This window comes from Odontesthes bonariensis, chromosome 1 (assembly GCF_027942865.1).
Source record: "Odontesthes bonariensis isolate fOdoBon6 chromosome 1, fOdoBon6.hap1, whole genome shotgun sequence".
Taxonomy (NCBI): Eukaryota; Metazoa; Chordata; class Actinopteri; order Atheriniformes; family Atherinopsidae; genus Odontesthes; species Odontesthes bonariensis.
This window is the reverse complement of record NC_134506.1, coordinates 24,387,855-24,411,075: the sequence shown is the minus strand read 5'-3', so window position 1 is coordinate 24,411,075 and position 23,221 is coordinate 24,387,855. Positions and strand designations below refer to the sequence as shown.

Below are 23,221 nucleotides of genomic sequence, written 5' to 3'. Positions count from 1 at the left end.
GGTAACAAGTGTGTTATAAAAGCTTCTAATCCAACACATCACATCTGGATGGATGGTCAAGAAGAGTATGAAGGGGGAAGGATGGGGCTTATAGTGGACTCTGAGTGAGACCAGCAGAGGAGCTGGTTTCATCCATCAGTGAATCTTCTCTATGACAGCCAGGCTGAGATAAAACCTCCCCACACACATCTCAGATGAAGTCTCCTCCTCTTTGCCCTGAAGCTCCCACAGCGGGACCCCACACCCACACTGACCGACAGCATTGGCAATCAGCGATTCAGTCGTATGAACATGTGCACGTGTGTGAGTGACGGCGAGTGATGGCTAAGAGGGAGGGAAAGAGGGATTAATACTAAAATTATACCTGAGGGAATTTTGACGAAATTATGTTTTCAGCTTTAATTACACTAATGCATCAAACGCAAACACAAAGCCTTTTTTTCACAGCCATTTAATTTGCAAGAACCCATTTTATAGAAAAAAAAAAAAAAAAAAAAAAAAAATCAATAAACTTCAGTTGTGCAGTCATTAGAAACAAGACCCAACATGTTTCATCTGAAAATGGACTTGTAAAGCAGAAATCAAAGAGGCGCATGATGAAAACTGTTTGAACAGTGCACTAAACTCCTTTCTTTAACAGTGATTATCTCATATAAATGAAAACAACTACCACTAATACTAATAACTGAAAATCAAATCCTGATATGAATCATCACACTCTCACAGTGGTGTGTTTTCATGAAACACGCACGCACACACACACACACACACACACACACACACACACACACACACCCCTCGGGAATGATTTAAACGTGAGGAAAACAGACGTCAAACAAGAACAACCACGCTGTATGTAAAAGCAGGCGGGACAACGCCCCAGCTCCTCGTGCAGAGGACCCGTCCCCTCAGTTTTTACGACTCCAACACAGAGTTACTCTCTGGGCTGTATCTCCAGAATATTTTCAGCCAGGCTGGTGAGTTTGCTGTCCTCCAGAGCTTTGACCAGTCGACTCAGATTGGCCGCTCTCCCCTCCGACTGGATGAAGCGGTTGAGCAACTGATAGGCTTGCTCGTACAGACCTTCTCTCTCGTACTCGTAGGCCAGGTTGTCTATGGCCGGGCCCTTCAGAGCGCGGCAGCTCTTCCCCAGGGCCCTCCCTACATGCTTCCACTGACGGCCCACTCCATTAGAAAAGCTCTGTACATCTGCAGCTGTCAGCATTCGGTCCTCTGGTGGGCCAAAGAATAAAGCACAGAGGAATAACACATTGATATAAACTGTGCTTTACTGAGATTGCATAAACTCTGCTTTGTAAACAAACATGTATGTGTAAATACAAAAAAATTCACCAGAATACCTTACAACAGGCAATTGTTCTTTTGCCAGAGGGATGAGTTGCAGAGCATTTCATTAAATAGCTTTACACACAAACCCACTACATGTTAGCATGTTGCTATTTGGATATTCAGCTGTTAGATAGAACACAGGGCATTTTTGAAAACACATTCTACCACATTAGATAATTTTGTAACACACGATGACAGCTTAAAAATAGACCCTATATGTGGATGTACCCTTGAGGAAGAACATTAACAGTTATTAGGAGTTCACGCACTTTTAGCACTAAATCCTGCAAAATACAGTACATCACCCTTTAGCTCCCTTTAGCTCCTCTATCCTCCCTTGGAGGTGGTTTTCTGTCTGTCAGCTGTCAGCTGCTGAGTGCTGTGAAGTGTTCAGTGGACATGCTGAGCAAGAGCAAATATCTCTTATCAGAGCCTGAACTAAAACAGTTGTCGCAGGCCAGAAAACTGAAACCAAATCAGTGAGCTCATAGACAATAAAGAGCCCCGTGAAGCTGAGAGAAAAGGCAGCTAAAGCTGTCACTGCCCGCATCAAACCTCCCCCAAAGTAACACAAACTCATCTGATTCGGTGTTAAGATGAAAATACCAACCAGCACAGCTTTAACATTATACATTCACATAATCATACACTGAACTATCTGGTGTCTACTGTCCCATCATCATTATCTTTTTAAAAACTAAAGGATGACTTGTGGCATATTTTCCCCTGTCCAATAAAACCGCCAACATCAATTACCAAAGCCCAAGAGAACGAGTTAAAGTCTGCTTTTTATTACAGCCGAGCAGCTCTGTTCTGTTTCATATTTCAAAGCTTAAAGTAAAGCTGCTGCATCTCATTCAGCTCTTTTAATTTAAATTTCAAGTGACCCACCATGAAATCAATCCAAATATGAAAACCAAATACATTATCTGATTCCACTAATCTCTTCCCATAGACTGGTAGCCATCACTTTATAAAAGGCTGGATTATAGAGAGCTGGAAAACAGCAATGCACTCATGAGCTGTCAGAAAACCTAATACATGAATCAGCCAAAAAGGTGCATGTTGTGAGTGTGATAACAAGCATCTGAGTGCTTGGTGTGTTTGGTTGCTTTTAGGGTGTAGACCACCAATATTACAGGGTGAGCATGATAGCAGCAGCAAAACCAGATTCTGGACAAAGATGCATTAACAGGAATATTTTCTATCTGATGCTCACTGTATTCTTGGACTATAATTTATCCAATTGGATTTCACTTCAGAGAAAAACACAAACAAACTGGGTTTGAGCGAACTCTTGGCGACCATATTTCCCTCAATTAACCTAAAATAAAAGATTTTAAAGACACATCTAATATAAATGCTATTTCAAGCTCTGCTGTGGCTTATAGTTCAACACGTGTTTTCACAGGAACAGTCGTCTGGACTCACCAAACACTCTGTTCTGAAATTTGAAGCAGTTGCTGGGGACGGGAGACTCTTCTTGTATGATGGTGGCGGGCTGAGGGGCAGGACCCAGAGCCTGACTCTGCAGCTGCTTTTCCAGACGATCAATCTCCTCATCGCGCAGGCGCTCCGGCTGTCACAAAACAAGAAAAATCACTTAAAAATACTCAATACAAGGTGAAGTCAACCTTTTACATGAGTTCACAGACTTCACTGCTCCCTTACCTGTTGTTCAGCTGACTTGTCAGACATAAATGACACACTCGGGAAAGTTACACGCAAAATTGAGTCAAAAAACGGTTGGAATTCAACATGACCATTTAACTGGACCGCCGCTCTTGTCCCAGTATACATACACGAGAGAGGAATCGAGTTATTGACTGAAGTGTGTCCGATACCGAGATGGTATAGACTGCGTGAGAAAATGTTCAAGACATCCTGCTTCTTTTACTTTCTCTGTGGGAAATCGTCAAACTATTCTTTGTGGACACAGAAGTTTATACAGCGGTTGTAAAACCGGGATTTTATTAGAGCAAAGCTGCATTTTGGAAATACTTTGAGCAACCACGAGTGAACGCATACGTCTTGCTGGACCGGTTTGTTAGTCACAAGTTCTGACACGTTTGGCGGAATGAGAAAAGAAACAGAAAAATATGTGAATGAGAGCAGCTTTTATTGTAAATTTAGCTGTATTTATAAACACTGTAACTTTGGAGCATGTGCAGAGCACTTTGGTACATTTGAGTGTCGTTAGGCATATACACGCAGAGCTGCAAAGGTCTGACAAACAATGATTATGTAAATGTCCTTACTAACTCTCATTTACACACAAAGATTAAAGAAATACACGGTCCCTAGCTTTTTACACGTTGTCCTTGGAGATGCACTGACATGAGCATACTTGACCATCTGCATTGTTAGAAAACAAAACAGTAGAAGTAAAAGTGTTACATTAAACACCGCTAACAGCTACAATTAATAGAGCGAATGTAAAATATTTCCCAAACAATTAATTATTCGTTCTTTTTTCTGTTTTTGTCATTGACCTATGAGCAGCTTTTTTCCTTCCTGAATCAACTATCCATGACCATGATCCATGACATGACTCTTTGTGTATGAGGGACGAAAAAACTCTGCTGGACAGACCTAAATTAAAAAAAAATATCAGACTGAAAAAACAGTGAGAGAGTTCAACGTGTTGATCCCGCAGAAGATAAATTGTGTCAATCTGGTCTAATGAACTAAATTAACTGACAGCAACATTTATACAAGGCCACGTTTAGCTTTCATTAAAAGCTACAGCGGCATCCAACTTTTATGTATGTTTTTTGTAATTATTTGACCAAAAACACACCATAAATATAGCTACAAATAGAAAAGACTAGAACCAACTACTCTGGTTTTAAGACCTCTGGATGATGGCTCACGTATCACGTGTAGAATGGTTGCACTCATAAACACAGAATAATGGCAGTTTGTTTTGGGTGGATGTGGTTCCCACTCCACACAACTTTCACACTATCTGAGCTACATGAGACTGCCTCCATCAAACGCGTCACCACTGAAAAGTCAAACAGAGTCACTCGGTGTACCTGTGAAAGGTGGATGTGCTGTAGGCAGACCTCCAGCTTGTCCAGACACCGATCCAGGATGTGTGTGCTGGCCTTGAGCTGGGTTTCCACTGTGAGCTCTTGAGACAGAGCAAAAAGCCGGCAGGCGTGTTGGGAGAGAGACTGACGCACTGCTCCAGAGCTGTAGCTCTCCAGGAACTGCTGGCATGCTGCCACATCCACAAACTTCATCTCCACCCCCAGGAAGGGCTCAGCATCATGGACCTTTAGGATCTCGTAGCCACCCAGACCTCCTGCAGAATCTGGCCGCGGAAAACACTGATTAATTAATCTGTGACATTCTGGGAGAAGCACTCTTCTCTTTTAGCACTGGAGGTGCTTAACAAATCCAAACTGAGTAGTTCACCTATCAGTGTCAATTTGATGACTTTGAAAACGTTGAACTTTTCCTGTTCGTCTTTGTAGAGAGCCAGCAGGTCCACGCCAGGACGGAGAGACTGCAGAAACATGACCACACATCCCGTCCACGGCCCTCCATCCACAGTCTTGTTTGCCATTCTCTGAACACAGTCCGATTTATTTTCAGAGTTACAGCGAAGGGAACAAGTGAGACATGCCAAAAAAATGTTTTTACTTCAAGCTGCTGTGCAATATGTTGGAAGAATAATCCTCATGTTTATAGTTTGTCTCTCTAAAGTAATAACACTGATGTGGGGGGCGATCAGCTCTGGTTTAGATTATAAGAACTTTTGGGCTTTTGTTAAACATCTTAAAAGAAAGCTCTAACGTTCACTGCTTTGAAGCAGCATTTTATTTTCCGTCATGTAAACCCTTTCAGCAAAACATTTATTTCTTTCTCCTCTCAGCTACTAGTGGAAACAAGAGTTTAAACCTCAACAGCAGCAGCAGCTCAGATTCATGGTATTCAGCTGAAGTTGATGTTTTAATTATATAATATCAATTTATGAAGATTTTGGAAGGGCCCAGATTCATAAATGATTTTCTAACTGGTTATTTCCTCCCGCTGTAAAATGAATGTCTGTGAAGTTTGTTGTGTCGATCGACCAAACGAGCCATTTTAACACATTTAGCTCTGTTTAGCTCAACTGTTTTTTGGTATTTTCTGAAACACAAAAGATTGAGCACCTTGCAGTTAATTAAAAAACAATAGAGATAAAAAATGAATTTTTTCAGTGTTTCTTTTTCATCTCAAACTGAGAGTCTGAACTGATAATGAAAATAAATCATGTAACATGTCTGAATACAACTTCCTGCACCAGAGACAGAAGACATAGCTGTCATCACTTTATCCTTTTTTCCCTTCTCTAACCGCCGCCTCCTCATTACATAAAAATATGTATAATCTCATTCCTCCCCTCCCCCAGTCCAGCCCCTGCTGTACCCTGGATGAACCACCGCGGCCCGCTAGCTCGCTCCTGGGGCCGTCTCCATGCTCCCTGCATGGAAAGAGCATCCTCAGAGCGGAATTATAATGCATTTTCTCATATTTCACTAATACGCAGTGTGCTTGGCAAACTCGGTCTACAGAAATGTCTGCAACTTAACCAGTATGTAATTATATGTTATCCCATCTACTGGCACTCTGACGGTATACTGTGAGATTAGTTCACCAGCTGTATGAGGATTACACGATCACCAGGAGCTTAAAATATATCACTTAACTTTTGCTGCCAAAAGGTTACCTCTAGTATTCCCTGGACAGCTCATCTGATGTTTGGGTAACAAAATATTTGATTCATGTATGAACACAGCTCATCAAATTTGTAACCTAACCTGTTCGTAAGGGTAAGCTTGGATGATCCTCAGTGGCCTATAGATGGCTTCAAATAAGAAGAGCACCAAAACTACAAACTTTTTGCTGTGCAACTTGACTGTCCTTTCATTTGATTACATTCATTCGATAAATGTAAATTACATCCTCATCATAATTCCTCATCATTCCTCAATAGCTTGCCAAAAACCAACCCTGCTATGACATAAAACAGACTAAACCACAACAATTCCACAAATTAAAGGTAAAATTACTATGTTCAACAATAATCTGTTTTGTTACATCAAATCGTGGATATAATGATTTCCTGTACTGTGAAAAAGTTCACACTGAGCTGACCTTAGATCGCTTGCATTTGCAACAAGGAAGCGGGAGCTAAAAAACACCTTTAGTGAATATGGTGGCAAAGGACAAACAGCCATTTATCAAAGTGGAAGATGAAGCGTTTACGAGGTCGAGGAAAAAAAATATGGACCTCGCATATGTTTTGCCAACAAGGAAGGTGTGTATGTGTTGCCATTACAGGTCATTTCAACACAAAGCAATATTTCTACTTCTCAGGGTCTGAAGGCAACGGCTGGGTTAAAGTATAAAGAGAAAAAGGAAACGATACTGAAGGCCGCATCTGTGAGCCTCACTGCAGATATACTGACCCTTAAGTAATATGGATGCCAACCTGGCTGTCACCTGCCATCTTTCTGGATGAGAATAAGAAGAGTAAGAATGAACAAGCACAGTTCTCCTGGGTGTTGGCCAATTTCAAGAGTCATAAAGCTCAAACCTAACTGCAGCAAAAGTATCCCTCATAACAGAGAGTGGCATCACAAATAAAGGCATACGTGTAGCAGCTGATGCTGACATGAAACCTTGTAACAGGAAGTTCCAGAAACCACAACTCTCAAGTAACTACAAGTATCTGAGCCTGACCGTAGAAAAGCTGGAAGAAGTTTTCCAAAGCAGCATCACTGCAAATGTAGAGTACATTTCAATCTCACGTGTCGGCTGTTTGCTGTAAATGCTTCTTCCAGATGTCAATATCAGATGTAGAAAATCCCCCTGTAAAAGCTCAGAGAACAACTCAGCTGTTCGGGTCTCTGCTTTGATTCTAACAATGTGGGACCCAAAGCTAAAGTCATACCCAATCCAGCATACTTGATTTAAAATCACCTCTGATTATGAGTATTTTCTGACACTTATTGGCGTTTTCTTGTTTGTTTTCACTTACAAAATCAGCTTCCATTTCTTGGGTGAACCCGCTAGGATAACACAAAATGCTGTTCCCAACACAAAGCCCCATAAGCTCATTTTTATGTGCTTGTATTGATATATTTGCGTACTCCATCAATTCCTGTTGATTGTGAAAGACTTTTTTCAAAATAAGAGTTTAATGTGCCTAAAAGCGTATTGTTTTTGCAACCAAAAGTGTTGAGTAACTGCTGCCTGTAAAAAAATTCCCTCATGGTTCCTGTCTAGGTCTATTTGCTCAGTAGCTCAAGCACAAGATTGTTTGTGACTTATATCCACTGACACACTGTAATGTAATAACAGTAGTACTCGGAGAGAACCCACGCATCAGTGTTGTGCGTGAACGAGTTCAAAAGAACGCATTCATTGAACATGCTCATTTTTTCTTGAACGTTGAACTGAACACAACACATTTTTTAATAAAGAACTTGAACGTGAATTAGTTCACATTATGTGTCATGAACGACAGACATCACTGTAAATGAACGTTGGAATTTGTTTTCCATTGAAAACTGAGTGACATCTGTTTTCTCTTTTGAAACGCAACGAGAGAAAGTTCCTCCCTCCTATATTCTCGCTGGTGCCGCTTAAATCATGTATCACCAGACAGAAATGGTTTTGACATTGTGTGCGCAATGCATTGCAGGCAACGTAGTGTCCGGCTGAGAATAGTTGAATAACATACTGGCTTCCGCACGACTTTACCCGTGATGAATTGCAGCAGAGCGGGATAGGCATAACAACGCCGCGTAGCAGGCAACGACGAGAGCGCGGAGGGCTGGAGGAGCGAGCGAGCGAGAGAGAGAGAGAGAGTGAGAGAAAGCGCTGCAATTTAAAAAAAAAGGCAGGTGGAAGTGATGGCACGGAGACAGACACCGATTCTCCTTATGAACATTTAAAACAATTTTACACTCTTGCAAACCAAGACCCCGACGGCATTTCATTTCATATATTCTTTTTTTAATTAAATGCTGGTAGATTTCATTGCACTAAGTATAGAACTGGTCTACCTTGTCTGTACTGCTGCAAGTTTCATCACCTGGTAAGAAACCCACAATTGCAGTGTCATGAGCAAATGTCTACAATGAGCAGTTTCAAAGAACGTAGAGTGATTTCTAGCTCGTAGTGTGAAAAAAAGTATTTATTTGAATATCTCACGAAAAAAGTAACATGAACTGAACTTTGAACTAGTTCAGAATACAAATTGTGAACTTTGAACGTGAACTGTTCACTTTGAGCATGTATGAACTGAACTTGAACTAGTTCAGAAAAGCTGTGAACTGGCACAACACTGCCACGCATACACGGAAAAACATGCAAACTCCACACAGAAAGGCCCTAGCTGAGATTTGAACCAGAAAGAACTCTTGCTGTGAGGTGACAGTGCTAACCACCACACCACCGTGCAGCCCTTTACTTATTTCCTTTATAGCAAAAGTTCAAAACCTGCGCCTTGATCAGTTTACTCTGAGCACCTCCATTCCTGCACAGCGAAACAGTCTCATATCAGTCAACAATGCCTCCAAATAAGATACATGTTGTAAAGTGCGACGGTGACACAACTCTAATGGCGCTTTTCCACTAGCTCGCTTCGGCTCGGCGCGCTATTGCGTGTTTCCACTAGCCCTGGTTCCAAGCGGGCCGAAGCGTTACTACAACGTGACGTGAGCCAGCTGCCTTCCACTGATTGGGCGATGAGTGTCGTCACTGGAAGCGTCATAACGCGGATAACAAAAGCTAGCGTTAGCAACCGTTAGCTTACCTCCAAACGTCGTCTTTTTTAAGCTCGTAACAAAACTCTCCGGTACTTTTCAATACTGTTTTGTCTGGCGGCCAGGAGTCTTCTCTGGCTCTCTTCTCTTGCCTTCTGTGCGACAAAAAGCCACAGGGTGAGCAGCAACACGAGCAGCCGTGTTACGACGACCCCGCCCACGTCGAGGAGGCGCGAAGTGTAATGGAAACGCAACCAAACCGAGCCGTGGCGAGCCTTTTAAAGCTAGTGGAAAAGCGCCGTAAGACATAACGCCTCTGATTAGGCCTGCTGCTCGCATAGTTATTGTCACAAATAACTAACAAGTTAGTTTAATCAGGTAATCCATACATGGATTATTACATTTAGAATGATATTTAAAGACTAATTAATTAGCTCCTCAACCCCACAATTTTTTACATCAATAACATCCATGCACATCAAGGCAAATAAAATCAAGAAACATTAAGATAAAGTCACACTTCTGGTGTGTACTGTAAATTTTGTTGCTCTGACACCAGACATTAAACGTGTTGTTTTCTAATGTACACACTTCTTGTTCTAAATAAGGAAAGGTGTATCTGCAGTCTGGCAGTCATTACAACTAAAAACAACCTCATTAATAACACTGACTAAAATGAAATGAGTCATGCTGAGCAGGTGTGCCATACGCTAGAATAGAAGCACAATAACCAAACATGGATGGCACAGTGTGGTAGTGAGGTGTGGTTTCTGCTCAGCTGCAGGGGGAATAGGGCCAGGTGAGGTTAATAGATGCAGCTGCAGAGCGCCGTCTAATCAGTCACTCTTTGTATGCAGAAATGTCTGCTCGAGGAGACTGCTTGAATGTCCGAGTCCTGTGTGCGTGTTGTCGTTTGTGCTGTGCGAAAGAGTGCGAGTAGGCACTTATGCCAGCCAGACACTGCAAAGAGCGCTGTGTTTTGTGCACTCAGTAATAGAGGCCGGCAACATAAAGAAATATGTGCTTGTTCATTGAACAGCCTCAGGCTCCACTTGTGCCGAGGGAATCCGCAAAAACAACAACTGCTTCACAACGCATGCACCCACCAACGTCTATTGTTTAAAGGGGAACTCCGGGGCATTTGAAGCGCAATCCCATTGCTAGAGGTTGTCAAATACTGACGGTAGGACACAGACTGGTGCAAATCGGCGCTCCCTGTGCGGCAATTGCGCTGTTTGCGCAGCCTGTCATGCTAGCCAAATACGTGGTGGCCAATGGGCAATAATAAACCTTCCACGTAAAACAACAACTTGCACACTGCAGAAACGTCACACCACTTTATAAACCATCCGATAATAAAGTCACAAGCCTTACCATCAAAACCACATGCATGGTTCTCACATTACTGGCATGGGGACGTTACAAAACAACTTTATAAACAGCATGTAACTCACCGGTTGTTGGTATGCGCGTGCATGTGAAAGCCCAAAAGAGTCAATGGACGATAATCCCATATACAAAACAATTATCTTCTCTAGAAAAACTGCGTTCAAGTATTTAAAACATTACAACAATATATTACAACAATATTGTTGTAATGTTTTAAATACTTGAACACAGTTTTTCTAGAGAAGATAATTGTTTTGTATATGGGAGTATCGCCCATTGACTCTTTTGGGCTTTCACATGCGCGCGCCTACCAACAAGAGGTAAGTGACATGCTGTTTATAAAGTTGTTTTGTAACGTCCCCATGCCAGTAATGTGAGAACCATGCATGTGGTTTTGATGGTAAGGCTTGTGACTTTATTGTCAGATGGTTTATAAAGTGGTGTGACGTTTCTGCAGTGTGCAAGTTGTTGTTTTACGTGGAAGGTTTAGCACTTGCCCTTTGGCCACCACGTATTTGGCTAACATGACAAGCTGCGCAAACAGCGCAATCGCCGCACAGGGAGCGCCGATTTGCACCAGTCTGTGTCCTACTGTCAGTATTTGACAACCTCTAGCAATGGGATTGCACTTCAAATATACCGGAGTTCCCCTTTAAGGCAGGGATGTCCAAAGTCGGTCCTCGAGGGCCGCTATCCTGCAGGTTTTAGATGTTACCCTGCTTCAAAACACCTGATTCAGATTAAATGTACAAGCCTGTTAATGAGGTCTTGATCTGAATCAGGTGTGTTGAAGCAGGGCAACATCTAAAACCTGCAAGATAGCAGCACTTGAGGACTGACTTTGGACATCCCTGGTTTAAGGTAACTGATGATTTTTGACAGCAGACACTTAGTTATGAAATAATACCAGGTGCTCTGCACTTAAACAGGGCTGAAAAATCTTTAGTCTGTCATATGTGTTTGACAACTATTTAATGTTGCTGTGAAAAAAGCTATTCATTAATTAATAAATATAAGGTCATACACATGATTTGTTGTCCAAAAAAGCAGGTCTGTGACTACATAACCTTCTTAAACTGTCGGGTACGTAAACGCCTCCAAATTATAAACTTGGGAATAAGAGTAAAGTTAATGTTTGGACTGCTGTGGGACCTGAAGACATCACCAAACTCAATGCAGTTCTTTATCAGCGTAAATTGGATGAAAATCCATAGTTGATAAGGAAATCTGGAAGTTTTGTAAAACTTCAGCACTGGATCAAAGTACATAGAAACTTTCCACCGTTAGAACATTTCTTTTAAAGCCAGTGTGAACCAGGAGAACAATTACTGTGATCACTAAAGATTTTATTGCACATAACGGCAAGTAAAATGTTACTTTGAAACACATGTAAACAAATATTTTATTAAAATAGCTCCTGTTTTGTTAAACCATTGGTTTAACTGGTATTTCCAGTGTTCTTTCACAGACAAGTTGTGTTCTAGCTAAAGTAAAGACGGGTAACAAATTAAAGGACAAACCAACATAAAACGTCTGAAGATACTGGTGACTCATGACAATAACATATGAATCAGTTCATTTCCATTCTCAGCAGACTTTTCAGGGACCCCTGATCACCACAGAAGAAGGATTTGCCATCCTGAAAGAGACCCCCTCAGTCAGCAGAGAAATTTGTCATTAATGAATAAAGATAACTACTTGGATCACTTTTGTATCGATTTCCCTCTAAGGGGACAAGACAGCTCAAATTGTGCCAGAAAAATACCCTCATGGCATTAAAAAAAAGGGGCACCGGATGCCCTCACTGTATGTTCAATATCAAGGGCTCAGATTTTCTTTTTTGTCATCGGTATGAAACTAAGACTTGAAATGTATTAACTTTATTAAGTGTCTAAGTAGCTGCAAGACAAATGGCTGTTTACTTATTTTTTTGTGTCTTTCGTTTGTGCTGATATGCTGTGTTTGGCTTTTACCAAATGTGGCGATGTAACATCATGACTAAACATCTACACTTTGGTTCCACCTGACCAAAGGACAGTATTCCAGAAGCATTGTGGTTTGTTCAGATGTAACTTTACAGAATAAACTGCGCTGCCACGTTCTTTTTAGAGAAGAGGCTTTCTCTTGTAGATCTTGGGTGTGTTTTGACCATGGAGTGAACCTTTTTGGGATGTTGTCTCCTGGAAAGATTAAGGACAAACTTGAGCATTTTCCACTCATGAGTAATCGTTCTTAATGTAGAATGACCAACTCAAAGTTGGTTGGAAATGGCTCTATAACCCCTCCCTCCGTATCTTCTAAGGAAGCAGGAAGGATGGACTTTCACACACTGCCACATAATTTTAGCTCAGTTTTTGTCAAGTTATAAAACAGTTATCTGTCATGTGTTGTTCAACTAAGTTAGCATTAACCTAATTCTAAGTCCTTGTAAGGATCAAATGGTCTTTTATTACTTTATACTTGAAGCCTGAGAATTGAAAAAGGGTGGACTTTTGTTTTTCACAGATCTCTTGCATCATGGTACCCTGTTCAAATTAAACATTTGGTGATAATGTGAATGTCTAGCATACCCTGTGAACCAATAATATATAATCTGCAAGTATTCTGTATGTGCTCTACAGTCCCACAAACAATAAGGTATGGATTTTATTGACATATTGAATTATTTAATAGCACCATTAAGCTAAGAACGCGTGGTCTATTCACTGATTTCCACCCCCCACCACCACCAATAGCAACTCGGTAAATACGAGATTATGACTTTAATGTCAGAGTACTAAATTTGTGCCATTAAAAATCTAAACAGCAGGATTTAGTAAAATTACGGTTGCTACGCGACCCAGCCGTATAGCTACAGGTGATTTTCTTTTACAACTAAAGTTAGCTAATTACCTGCCACCAAGTGTAACTTTTACAAGTAATTCAACATTGCAGTTAGTTTAAGTCACCTGGAGACTTAAATGTTTGTTTAATTTTGTCGGGACATGATAATGTGGTTTGGGGTGCGATGCACAGCTCGTGCTACTAAACCTCACGTACAGTAGATATAACTGCCGTAAAATTTTGCTCACCGTCAAAAAAATTGCTCATGAGCTTGGGGACACGGAAGCAGAGACGCATGACTTGAAACTAACTTTTTGGTTTTCTGGGAGGTAAAACTGAAATGAAGTCGGTAAAAACTTACCTTAAAAACTTTGTTATATTGTTCGGTGACGCTTCCTCCTCAGGAATCACACCCACTGGCACAGAAATAACTTCCTGGCCTCCCATTGGCTGAGCTTTAATCAAAACCCACTCTGATTGGTGGAAACCGGCATACCGCCCGGGGAAAAAAAATCATGACAGGCAGGAAGTTTTTTTTTTTCTCTCTTTCTGTCCCTTAAATGCATACTTTCGCACGTAAACCAAAGACATAATTACTGATAATTTTGAGTCAACGCGAAACGATTACGACTAAAATGACGTGATCAGAAATACAAGCGCTTAAAATAGATATGAATTAAAACGATGAAACACGACACCAAAAGCTGGAAAGCGAGTTAGGGTCAAGTCAGTGTGCAGGAGTAGTTTAACACTTTAACACTGTTTTATAGATTTTCTCTATGAAATTGTGTTTCTGTTACTTCTGCCTGTGGAAATAGTACCAGCTGTGAAAAAGTTAGAGAGAGTGAGCGAGGGGGGGATTCAGTAATCTGCTATGTCTTCAATGGTAATGTCAACTGCATGAGCAATGACAGCTGACTTCACTGAAAGGTACAATTTGATAGGAATGAACAGGCTCTCAAAGTGAGGGCTTTTTTCCCCCAAAGTTTTTTAGGCTTCACTGGCCTTCATTTACAGTGGGCCAAATGTCTGGGACTCAAACCCGTGGCTAGTTTAGGACTTTCAGCCTCTGTACATGTGGTACCCAAACAATGACGTCCGCTACCTTGTTCCTCATTAGGAAGATAATCTAAACTAAATAACCTCAGACTTAGGAGACATTATGAGTTTATAATTTGCATCCAGCTTTCCAGTTTCTGTAAAACTACTCTTAAGAGCAAATTGTTCAGTTTCATGGATTAGGTGCAGTCTCATAATTTGACAAAATGATATATCGTTTTATTTGCTGTGGCTCAGTTTGTGTAGCATGGCGGCTTGTTCATCAATGAGAATTTGGTCTCTGGCTTACTGTGACCAAGTTTCAAAATGTATTTTAGCAAAGAAGCTGAGCTCCAAATTTTTCGAAATGAGCTGGGGAGTGAAGATAAAAAGTTCCATATACATGCAGTCCTTATGCTAATGTAAACTGTATGCAGTAGCAATAATAATGACATTACAATGTCAAGAAACCCACAAACATGTTTATACATATATATTTATTCATAGTATATGAAAGAAAAATCATAAAACTCCCTGCAGGTAGAACTGCCAGCAGAGAAGCTTTTGTGGTTCACATGTTTGACAAATTTGAGGGTTTCTTTGTCTCTGTAGACGAGGGCGAGAGAATTGTCCTCTGGATACACTGTGAGAAGCTGTGAAGAAGGTGAAAACAAAGCAAAGATAACATCCATCGAAGTTTTGCCCACATATGTGCAGATACATTTTACTGTTGACAATAATCATCACTCACCTCCTCGTCCTCTTCATTGGCAACATAACACGTGAAACCCCCAAACTCTGACTGCCAGTCTGTGACGTTCAATCACATTTTCATGAGCATTACAGTGATTCTCAATTTATTCTCAATTTACTGTGTGTGAGTGTGCTTACCTGTGCAGCCAAAAGGCAACGTGAGGTCCAGAGCGTACTCTGCTCGTGCTGCCTCTGCATCGTGCAACAGAGTGTAGCTTCCAGCTGACCATCGACGCACTTCTCCACAACACACAGGTGTGCTTGGATCTACAGAATACACAAAGTTTAAAGTAAACAAGCAGAAAAAAAATATATAAAAAAAACTAAAAGGAAAAAACAGCCCAGACTTGCACATACCTTTCTCTGTGTTTGTGTTTGCATCTGATGATGTAGTTGAAGATCCTGCTGCTTCTTGATCTTCCTGCCGCTCCTCTTTCTCTTTGCTTTCATCCTCATCATCAGCAGGACACAAGTAGTGTAAGCTAAGGCCCGTAAAGTTGGAGAGAAGCAGGAAGAACGCCTCCGAGTGTAGCAGCTCCCAACAAACACTCACACACGGAGGCAGGCTGCCCAGAGAAGCCGTTTCATAGCATCTGAAAACATACAGCTCATAACATGAGAGATCTTAAAACAGTACATACACCAAGTTAACAAGTGAGATAATCTGCCATATGTCACTTACCTCTTATTGGGTGGATCCCTCTTCATCCACTGAATCTGAGCCAGTCTCAGCGCCTCACTAACCTCCCTGAACTTTTCCTCCTGAAAACAAACACATAATCAGTTGGCTGGAGCAAATGGGAACAGGAAAAGCGTAGGAAAACACAAATAAAAAGTTACCCTGAGAAAATCTTTGAGCTGAATTTCAGAGCTGTCTTCAAACTCCACCTGGATCTGCTCTTGATAAGAAATGTCTAAGTACAGGGGATTGACCCACTCCAGCAGCACGGTCTCCTGTCAGGAACACAAGGAATAAAAGTTGTTCATCAGAAGAATAGTGGGTATTTTACCACATGTGAAAACAAAAAACGACATATTTTTTCTTTGAGTTTTAGATATTCTGTAAACTAAGTAAGCAATATAGCACATTTAAAGGGGAACTCCGGGGCATTTGAAGCGTAATATCATTGCTAGAGGTTGTCAAATACTGATAGTAGGACACAGACTGGTGCAAATCTGCGCTCCCTGTGTGGAGATAGCGCTGTTCGCACACCCTGTCATGCGAGGCTAATACGTGGTGGCTAAGGGGCAAGCGCTAACCCTTCCACGTAAAACAACAACTTGCACACTGCAGAAACGTCACACCACTTTATAAACCATCCGACAATAAAGTCACAAGCCTTACCATCAAAACCATATGCATGGTTCTCACATTACTGGCATGGGGACGTTACAAAACAACTTTATAAACAGCATGTCACTTACCGGTTAGTTGTAGGCTCGCGCATGTGAAAGCCCAAAAGAGTCGATGGACGATAATCCCATATCCAAAGCAATTATCTTCTCTAGAAAAACCATATCCATGAGAACCATGGATATGGTTTTGATGGTAAGGCTTGTGACTTTATTGTCGGATGGTTTATAAAGTGGTGTGACGTTTCTGCAGTGTGCAAGTTGTTGTTTTACGTGGAAGGTTTAGAATTTGCCCCTAGCCACCACGTATTAGCCTCGCATGACAGGCTGCACAAACAGCGCAATCGCCGCACAGGGAGCGCAGATTTGCACCAGTCTGTGTCCTACTATCAGTATTTGACAACCTCTAGCAATGGGATTGCGCTTCAAATGCCCCGGTGTTCCCCTTTAAAACCATGAAAGGTGCTATTAGAAGCTATACTTGTACCCTCATATAAAGAATATATATGTGTGTATATATATATATATATATATATATATATATATATATATATATCTTTTCTGTTCTGTTTCAAGTCTGTAAGCTAAGTGATAGCTCCATAATGACTCACGATATCATGTAATTATCAAATAAAAGCAGTTTAATGCATTTCCCACTCACGTCTTTTGGTAAGTGTGGGTTCCTTGGAATGGGCGGCTCTATGTGACGAGGAGGTCGTTCCAAAGAGGGTCCATGAAACCAGCCGCTCAGAGACAGACGACATTTGTCCTGGGACAAAACTTCTGACACCTGGAAAAGAAAGAAATAAAGAAAATCACAGCTTGTGCTCCAGATTCACAATCTGAAGTAAAAAACCAAAGGGCTTCATGCTCACTTGGTGAAAAGAGACTGGAGAAACTTCAAATAAGATGAGTGTGTTCCACGAGGGTACGAGCGACTTCACTATACTCTGTGGCTGGAAATTACCTGAAAACAGATTTTAGAAAATTAAAAATTAAATACAGCAATTATCTAAAGGTGCAGATGTGCACACAGTGGGATACTCACTGTCTGTTGTGTAAAGATCGAGGGTTCCCCCGTCGCTGCTCTGCCATGGAGGCACAAGGTACAAAATGAAAGCAACGCGCCTTCCTTCCAATTCATCATCGTGACACAAAAGAACATCTACAAAGGAGACAGGATGTGATACATAAAAATAAACTATTGGCCACCTTAAATTCAACAACTTTCTTGTCGTCTATTAGTTGGCAGACAAATCTCACCTGTGTATTCATATTTAGCACAAGAAATATCCACCGTGGGCTCCAACTCAACCCCCAACACTTCCCCGAGCCAGGAACGAAAACGGCCAAACAGTGCTGTCCTTTAGAAGCAGAAACATGTACACTGTAAAGTCCCTGATTGTACTGTGAAAGTAACATTTTACATCATATAAAATTATTAATCTGGTAACCCTCCCCACACAGAAACTGTTTGACTGCCTGAAAGCCAACGGTGACATTTGTTGCAACATGAATAATAGATGATCACAAAGGGGGGCTGTTATTGTATATTTAATTGCAGGATTCGGTCTCCAGGGATGTATTTCTTTAGTGAGCACGGCAGCATACACAGTCAGCTCTAAAAGTATTCAAATAAAGACAATATGCTTTGGGGTCTGTGCTGTGAAGTTCTGTCCTCTCAGTGTTCAGCAGCATTTGGATGAATGAGAGCACTACGTAACCCTCAATACTTCACAGAAGGGTCTTGCTTTCTCATCTCTTTGGATCACATTTTGAGTTGCCAACGAACAGCAAACAAATACACCTTCAACATTTGAAATCAATGGTAGACCTTAAATGTCCTCAATTTGTCAGGAAATGACAAGAAAACAGGTCACACTTTGCCATTTAAACAGTGAAAATAGAGCAACTGTGTCAAATAAAAAACTGTAGCTGCTGAAAGGTTGATGCAGTATTATTGCTTAACACCTTGAATCAAAGCTAAATATAATCAACACCCCAGTCAGAGCGATTGGTTCATCTCAAACCACCATGATTGGCAAAATAATGAAAATGATCCCTATCAAAGTACTTTTGGATCTGACTGTTGAAAGTATCGACCAGAATCTAAACATTAAAGTCTCCACTGTAAATGCAGGTCAAGATAACTCCAACGAAAAAAGATACAGATTACCTGTTGTGTAAAATATCTGTTTCCAGTCACTTGTAAGAATTCACATTGTTGCTGACTTACAGCACAGAAGTCTTGTGTTCACTGTCATTCTCAGCTCTGTGGTAGAAATCAGCTGTTTGCATCAACATGATGACATGAATCACCCCGAGCTATCCGGTGGTGTCGAGCTGCCAATAAAATATGTAAAATCTATGATTACTGTACTGCCCAAGCACCAAATATTAACGCCAACATTCACTCTGCAGCACTGAGCAGACTAATTAGGAGGCAGGTGTGATCTCTGGCTCCACCTGGTGGACCTGATCATTAAACCCAAAGATTCTTTGGTTCTTTACACAATTGATATATAACAACTTATTTCAATCTACTTAACAACACTGACCCCGCTTATAAATACCAGTTGTGATATAAACCCTGCCTTTACTGCACATAGATCAGCAGCGAGTAGAAATAAACTAATATGTAACAGAGCAGAGGTAAAAAAAAACTAAAAAAAACGTGTGACTGGTAGATTAAAAGTGAAAGTAAAAGGAGATGTTTGTAAGATAGGATGATGATTCTAACATCTACCACATTCACTGGTGTTCAAAAACATTCATATAGGTGGGAAATGACAAAGTAACATCTATATGAATGCCAGGCTGTGTGATTTCTCAACAGAAAATTGCATTGAAAGAAGAAAGGAGTGTTACTCACTTTACCTGCCAGTGGTCACAATGTTGTGGCTGATCAGTGTATGCATTAATTAAATTATTTGTTTCAACACTAAAGTCACAGTTAGTGTTGCTGTTGTCCTAAGGCACGTTATTTTCTTCTAACATCCCCCCCGTGTCAGTATATGCATGGCATAATCAAAATACACCTTAATTTATCAAATATATTGTATATATTATCTATGATGTCTTAAAGTGTAGAATGAAGCAGGGATCTGTGAATGGAAATAACAGACATGTTATGACAGGATGCATTCACAAGCTGCAGCAGTTTTTCTGTCATCCAGTTTGAAAGACACGAACAACTAAATCAAAATGACTTCCTATAGACCATTTCACAGTGGACACTGACATGTCAAGAACAGGAAAGATACAGGTGTTAATAAGAACATCGGCAGTGGCTTTGTTCCACTAAGTGCTGCTAAGTCTCATCAGTGAGTCAGCGTTCACAACACCAGGACCCTGGAGGTGCCTCACCTTAATGCAGCCTGTATAAGTACCTGCTTCGACAACAAGACATGGCTCCAAAGAAACACAGGTCCCTCTGTGAGGTAGGAAATATTGATTACAATAAAACTAGGTTTGTGTGTCTGGTACCAGGATAAACTCTGCATCAGGTGGTGGAGCAGTGGAGATTAACAGGCCATTAATTGTCACATCAGTGGCTCAGCCCCCGCTTTTGGGCGAGATAATAACACATCAATGTACGTAAAAATAGGGCATCTGTTTTTAGCAAGTTCTGCAGCTCATTTATCGCCTCACAGAATGAGCTCCATCAGCTGAAAGCACTTTTATTCCACGTGCAGCTCCCCCTATTCTGTGTTAACTGCAGCTCAAACATAACACACCTAAACACAATCTTTGTTACCTCAGTCCTACGATATGTGGCTCTTTTCTCTTCTTCAAGTCATCTGACTGTAAGGCACCAACAAAAGAGAAAAAAAAAAGATTTAAACACAAATCTGAAATATGTCAGAGTGAAGAGTCAGTTTGATGAATACCTGTTTGAATTTGTATAGATCATTCGACTTCTCGTGAAAGTTGAGATCCAGCAGTTCTCTCTGGAGGTTTTCTATGAAGGTTTCACTGCTGAGGAAGTTCCTGATGATGCAGTGAGGGAAAGGGTGGCAGTCCAACTCTAAATCTCCTGCACAACAATTACACAATGAAAGGTCAAACTGTTGTTCCAAATCCATCCATCCATTTAGTTTCTAAACCTAAACAGCTTGGCTCAGCAGGGGCTGGAGCCTATACAAGATGTCGACTTAGACAGACAAATGAAGGCAACATGCATGTTTTTGGACGGTGGGAGAGGAGGGAGAGCACACAGCTTTCAAACAGAAAGGCTTCAGTCGGGCAGCAGGTTCGAGCCCCGAGCCTTCTCACAGCGAGGCAACATTATAAACCACAGCGGGGGCACAGTGACCTTTCTCTGAAGTAACACTAAGTGGCTTACTCTGGGCATCTGTAACACTCACTTGCACTGGTTATCAGTCAAATACAGAACTGACTAAAGAGTGTCAGTAAGACCAGTAAAGGCCTCAACTCCACAAAAACTGCTGAATCCATATTCTGCCCTCAAATTATTCAAAGTGTCTGATGCTCACCTTCAGTGATGGGACTGCTTCTTTTGCTGCCCGCAGGCTCTGGGACAGAGTTACAATTTCCAGTAAAATTTTCAGGGTCTCTGAGTCTCTTAACAAAAGCTAATCTGCTGTTGTGTTTACTTTGTCTGCTTTTATTGAGTTTTATATGTGATCAATGTTAAAACTGAATAGTATTAATACTTAATTTATTTTTACTCCGTCTTGTCGCACAGTTTAAACAGTGCTCCTTATTTTGTGTATTCTTGTCAGCTTAATGTAATATCCATCCATTTCAATTGTGACACAACTTGAAAATCAATGCCTGTTTTTAGAAGTGTGATGTGCAGTGCCTTGAAAAAAGCTTTTACCTCTTTGGCATTTTTCTCACTTTGTTGCCTGGAATTAACTTTTTTTTTGTGTGTTTGTATTGCTTGATCAACACAGCATGCCTACCAATTTGAAGGGACCAAATACTTTGACTTGTGATCTAAGCAAGAAATAAGACAAGATCTTAAAACTTCATCATATCTTAATATTCACCCTTAAAGTCGACACTATGTAGAGCAGTTACAGCTGCTCGTCTGTAGAGGTTTGGCACATCTGGCGACTGAGATTTTTGCTCTTTCCTCAAAGCAAAACCGCTTCATCTCCTTCATGCTGGTGTGCAGATCTTTAAATCACACCACTGATTCTCAATCAGATTGGGATCTGGACTTAGACAAGACCACTCTAAGACATTCAAATGTCTCACCTCGAACCCCTCTGCCGCTGCTTGAGCAGTTTGTTCAGGGTCACTGTGCTGCTGAAGTGTGAACATCTGTCCCAGTGTCATTTCTCTTGAAGACTGAAACAGATTTTTCCCTAGAATTTTTCTGTATTTAGCAGCATCCATTAATACTTTAATCTCGACCGGTTTCCCAGTCCCTGCCAAAGATAAAAAAAATAAAAAAAACTCCACAGCACGATGCGGCCACCACCATGCTTCACAGTGGAGATGGCATTCTCAAGGTGGTGAAAGGTGTTTATAGTTTTCCCTGATGGTCAAAAAGTTCAGCTGAACTCTCATGTGACCAGAGTACCCCCTTTCCAAATGTTTGGGGAGTCTCTCCCTTTGATGAGCTCCAAACATAATTACCCGTTTTGTCTTTTTAACTTAAAGCAAAGGCTTTCTCTGAGCACTCTTCTATAAAGTCTAAAGTCTCCTTTATGAAATGAACATCTTAAAGTGGCCCCATGGAAAGATACCCAGGTCTCTGCTGTTTACCTCTGCAGCTTCTTCAGGGTTGCATTTGGCCTCTTTTATATCTCTGATTGATATCATTCTTGCTTGGACTGTGACTTCTGGTTGTTTGACCTTTCTTGATAGGCTTGTTGCAGTGTAATATATAATCTGACTCTTGAACTACACGCAGGTGGACAAATCATATGCCTTCTTAGAATAATTAGCATCACCAGATTTGGGGCCTCAAGTTAAAATAAGTGAACACATATGTATTTGTAATACACTAGCAGGACAGCTTTGTAACCTGATTACATGCAATGCAGACGAGTGTTTGAACTATAATGCCTGCGCCAGTTAGGAGGAAAATCTCTGTCACGTTTTAAATAATTATAAAACGCAAGAACTAGATATCAGCACAGTGTCTTGTCATGAGAAGATCTGAGGTGGTTGAAGGTGGTACTCCCACATTTCACGTAACACAGTTTCAAACTTTCAACGTGCGTGGGCGTGTGTGTGTGTTAACAGCACATGTCCATATTTAAGGAAGCAGTGAGTTTTCCTCCACTGACCATCGCTGTAGCGAGTCCTGCGGCTCCATGCCTCCTTGACGGCTCTCGTCACCTGCTCGTCATCCACACCTGGACAAAGCTGCGCGCTCTCCTCACAGCTCTTCTTGTTCTTCTTCTTCGTCTTGTCCGTGTTGACGCTCTCATTCTGCGCTCGTTTGGAGGCCATAGCCCGAAATATCCGGTGTCACAACAAGTACACACAACTTTAAGAAGACCAGGCACTTTAGCTGAGACGTGTGCGGCGTAATTCTAGCGGTCCGTGCGTCGCAGGAAAATGACGTTTTAGGCTTAGAACGTTTCGGCCCCAGAACGTTTCGGCCCCGAGTGCAAACTCTCAGGCAGAACTGAAAAATACAAACTAATCACTTCATTAAATAAAAATACTGAAAATAATCAGAAATAAGGTTTTGTCTTTTTGGGCAACCTATTCAAAGTTAAAATAAAGATTAAATCATTATCAGATACTTTAATAATCTGTTTAAC

At 41.1% G+C, this 23,221-nt stretch overlaps 2 protein-coding genes across 4 annotated transcripts; both read right to left on the bottom strand.

The window, feature by feature from the left end:
- Positions 1–473: 473 nt before the first annotated feature.
- On the bottom strand, positions 474–13,767 carry tradd (tnfrsf1a-associated via death domain). The gene is made up of 5 exons (XM_075471174.1): positions 13,690–13,767; positions 4,774–4,927; positions 4,389–4,669; positions 2,782–2,929; positions 474–1,233 (listed from the first exon to the last, which is right to left on the bottom strand). The coding sequence occupies exons 2-5, from the start codon at positions 4,922–4,924 to the stop codon at positions 935–937; spliced, it is 879 nt and encodes a 292-aa protein (XP_075327289.1). The 5' UTR covers positions 4,925–4,927; positions 13,690–13,767; the 3' UTR covers positions 474–934.
- A 1,079-nt stretch (positions 13,768–14,846) lies between these two features.
- ogfod1 (2-oxoglutarate and iron-dependent oxygenase domain containing 1) lies at positions 14,847–22,998 on the bottom strand. Of its 3 annotated transcripts, XM_075461576.1 has the most exons (13): positions 22,739–22,998; positions 20,363–20,508; positions 20,230–20,276; positions 17,736–17,836; positions 17,521–17,637; positions 17,348–17,439; positions 17,134–17,262; positions 15,960–16,073; positions 15,802–15,881; positions 15,477–15,712; positions 15,258–15,386; positions 15,118–15,176; positions 14,847–15,019 (listed from the first exon to the last, which is right to left on the bottom strand). In XM_075461576.1, exons 1-13 carry the CDS (start codon positions 22,902–22,904, stop codon positions 14,864–14,866), a joined length of 1,572 nt encoding a protein of 523 aa, XP_075317691.1. In that variant the 5' UTR covers positions 22,905–22,998; the 3' UTR covers positions 14,847–14,863. The 3 variants fall into 3 exon arrangements, with proteins under 3 accessions (XP_075317691.1, XP_075317699.1, XP_075317708.1); XM_075461584.1 differs by lacking the exon at positions 22,739–22,998 and having other exon boundaries at positions 18,709–20,276; positions 20,363–20,415; XM_075461593.1 differs by lacking the exons at positions 20,363–20,508; positions 22,739–22,998 and adding an exon at positions 18,709–19,905.
- Between the last annotated feature and the right edge of the window lie 223 nt (positions 22,999–23,221).

Bases quoted from the DNA above. Each gene is read 5' to 3' on its own strand.
- ogfod1 (XM_075461576.1), bottom strand. From the start codon at position 22,904: ATGGCCTCCAAACGAGCGCAGAATGAGAGCGTCAACACGGACAAGACG. The intron at 20,509-22,738 runs GTCAGTGGAGGA...ATTGTTGTGCAG, and splicing joins CAGGACTCGCTACAGCGATG to GAGATTTAGAGTTGGACTGC. The intron at 15,177-15,257 runs GTAAGCACACTC...TGAACGTCACAG, and splicing joins GTTGCCTTTTGGCTGCACAG to ACTGGCAGTCAGAGTTTGGG.
- tradd (XM_075471174.1), bottom strand. From the start codon at position 4,924: ATGGCAAACAAGACTGTGGATGGAGGGCCGTGGACGGGATGTGTGGTC. The intron at 4,670-4,773 runs GTGAACTACTCA...TTCCGCGGCCAG, and splicing joins CATCAAATTGACACTGATAG to ATTCTGCAGGAGGTCTGGGT. The intron at 2,930-4,388 runs GTACACCGAGTG...GTTTTGTGACAG, and splicing joins AGCACATCCACCTTTCACAG to CCGGAGCGCCTGCGCGATGA.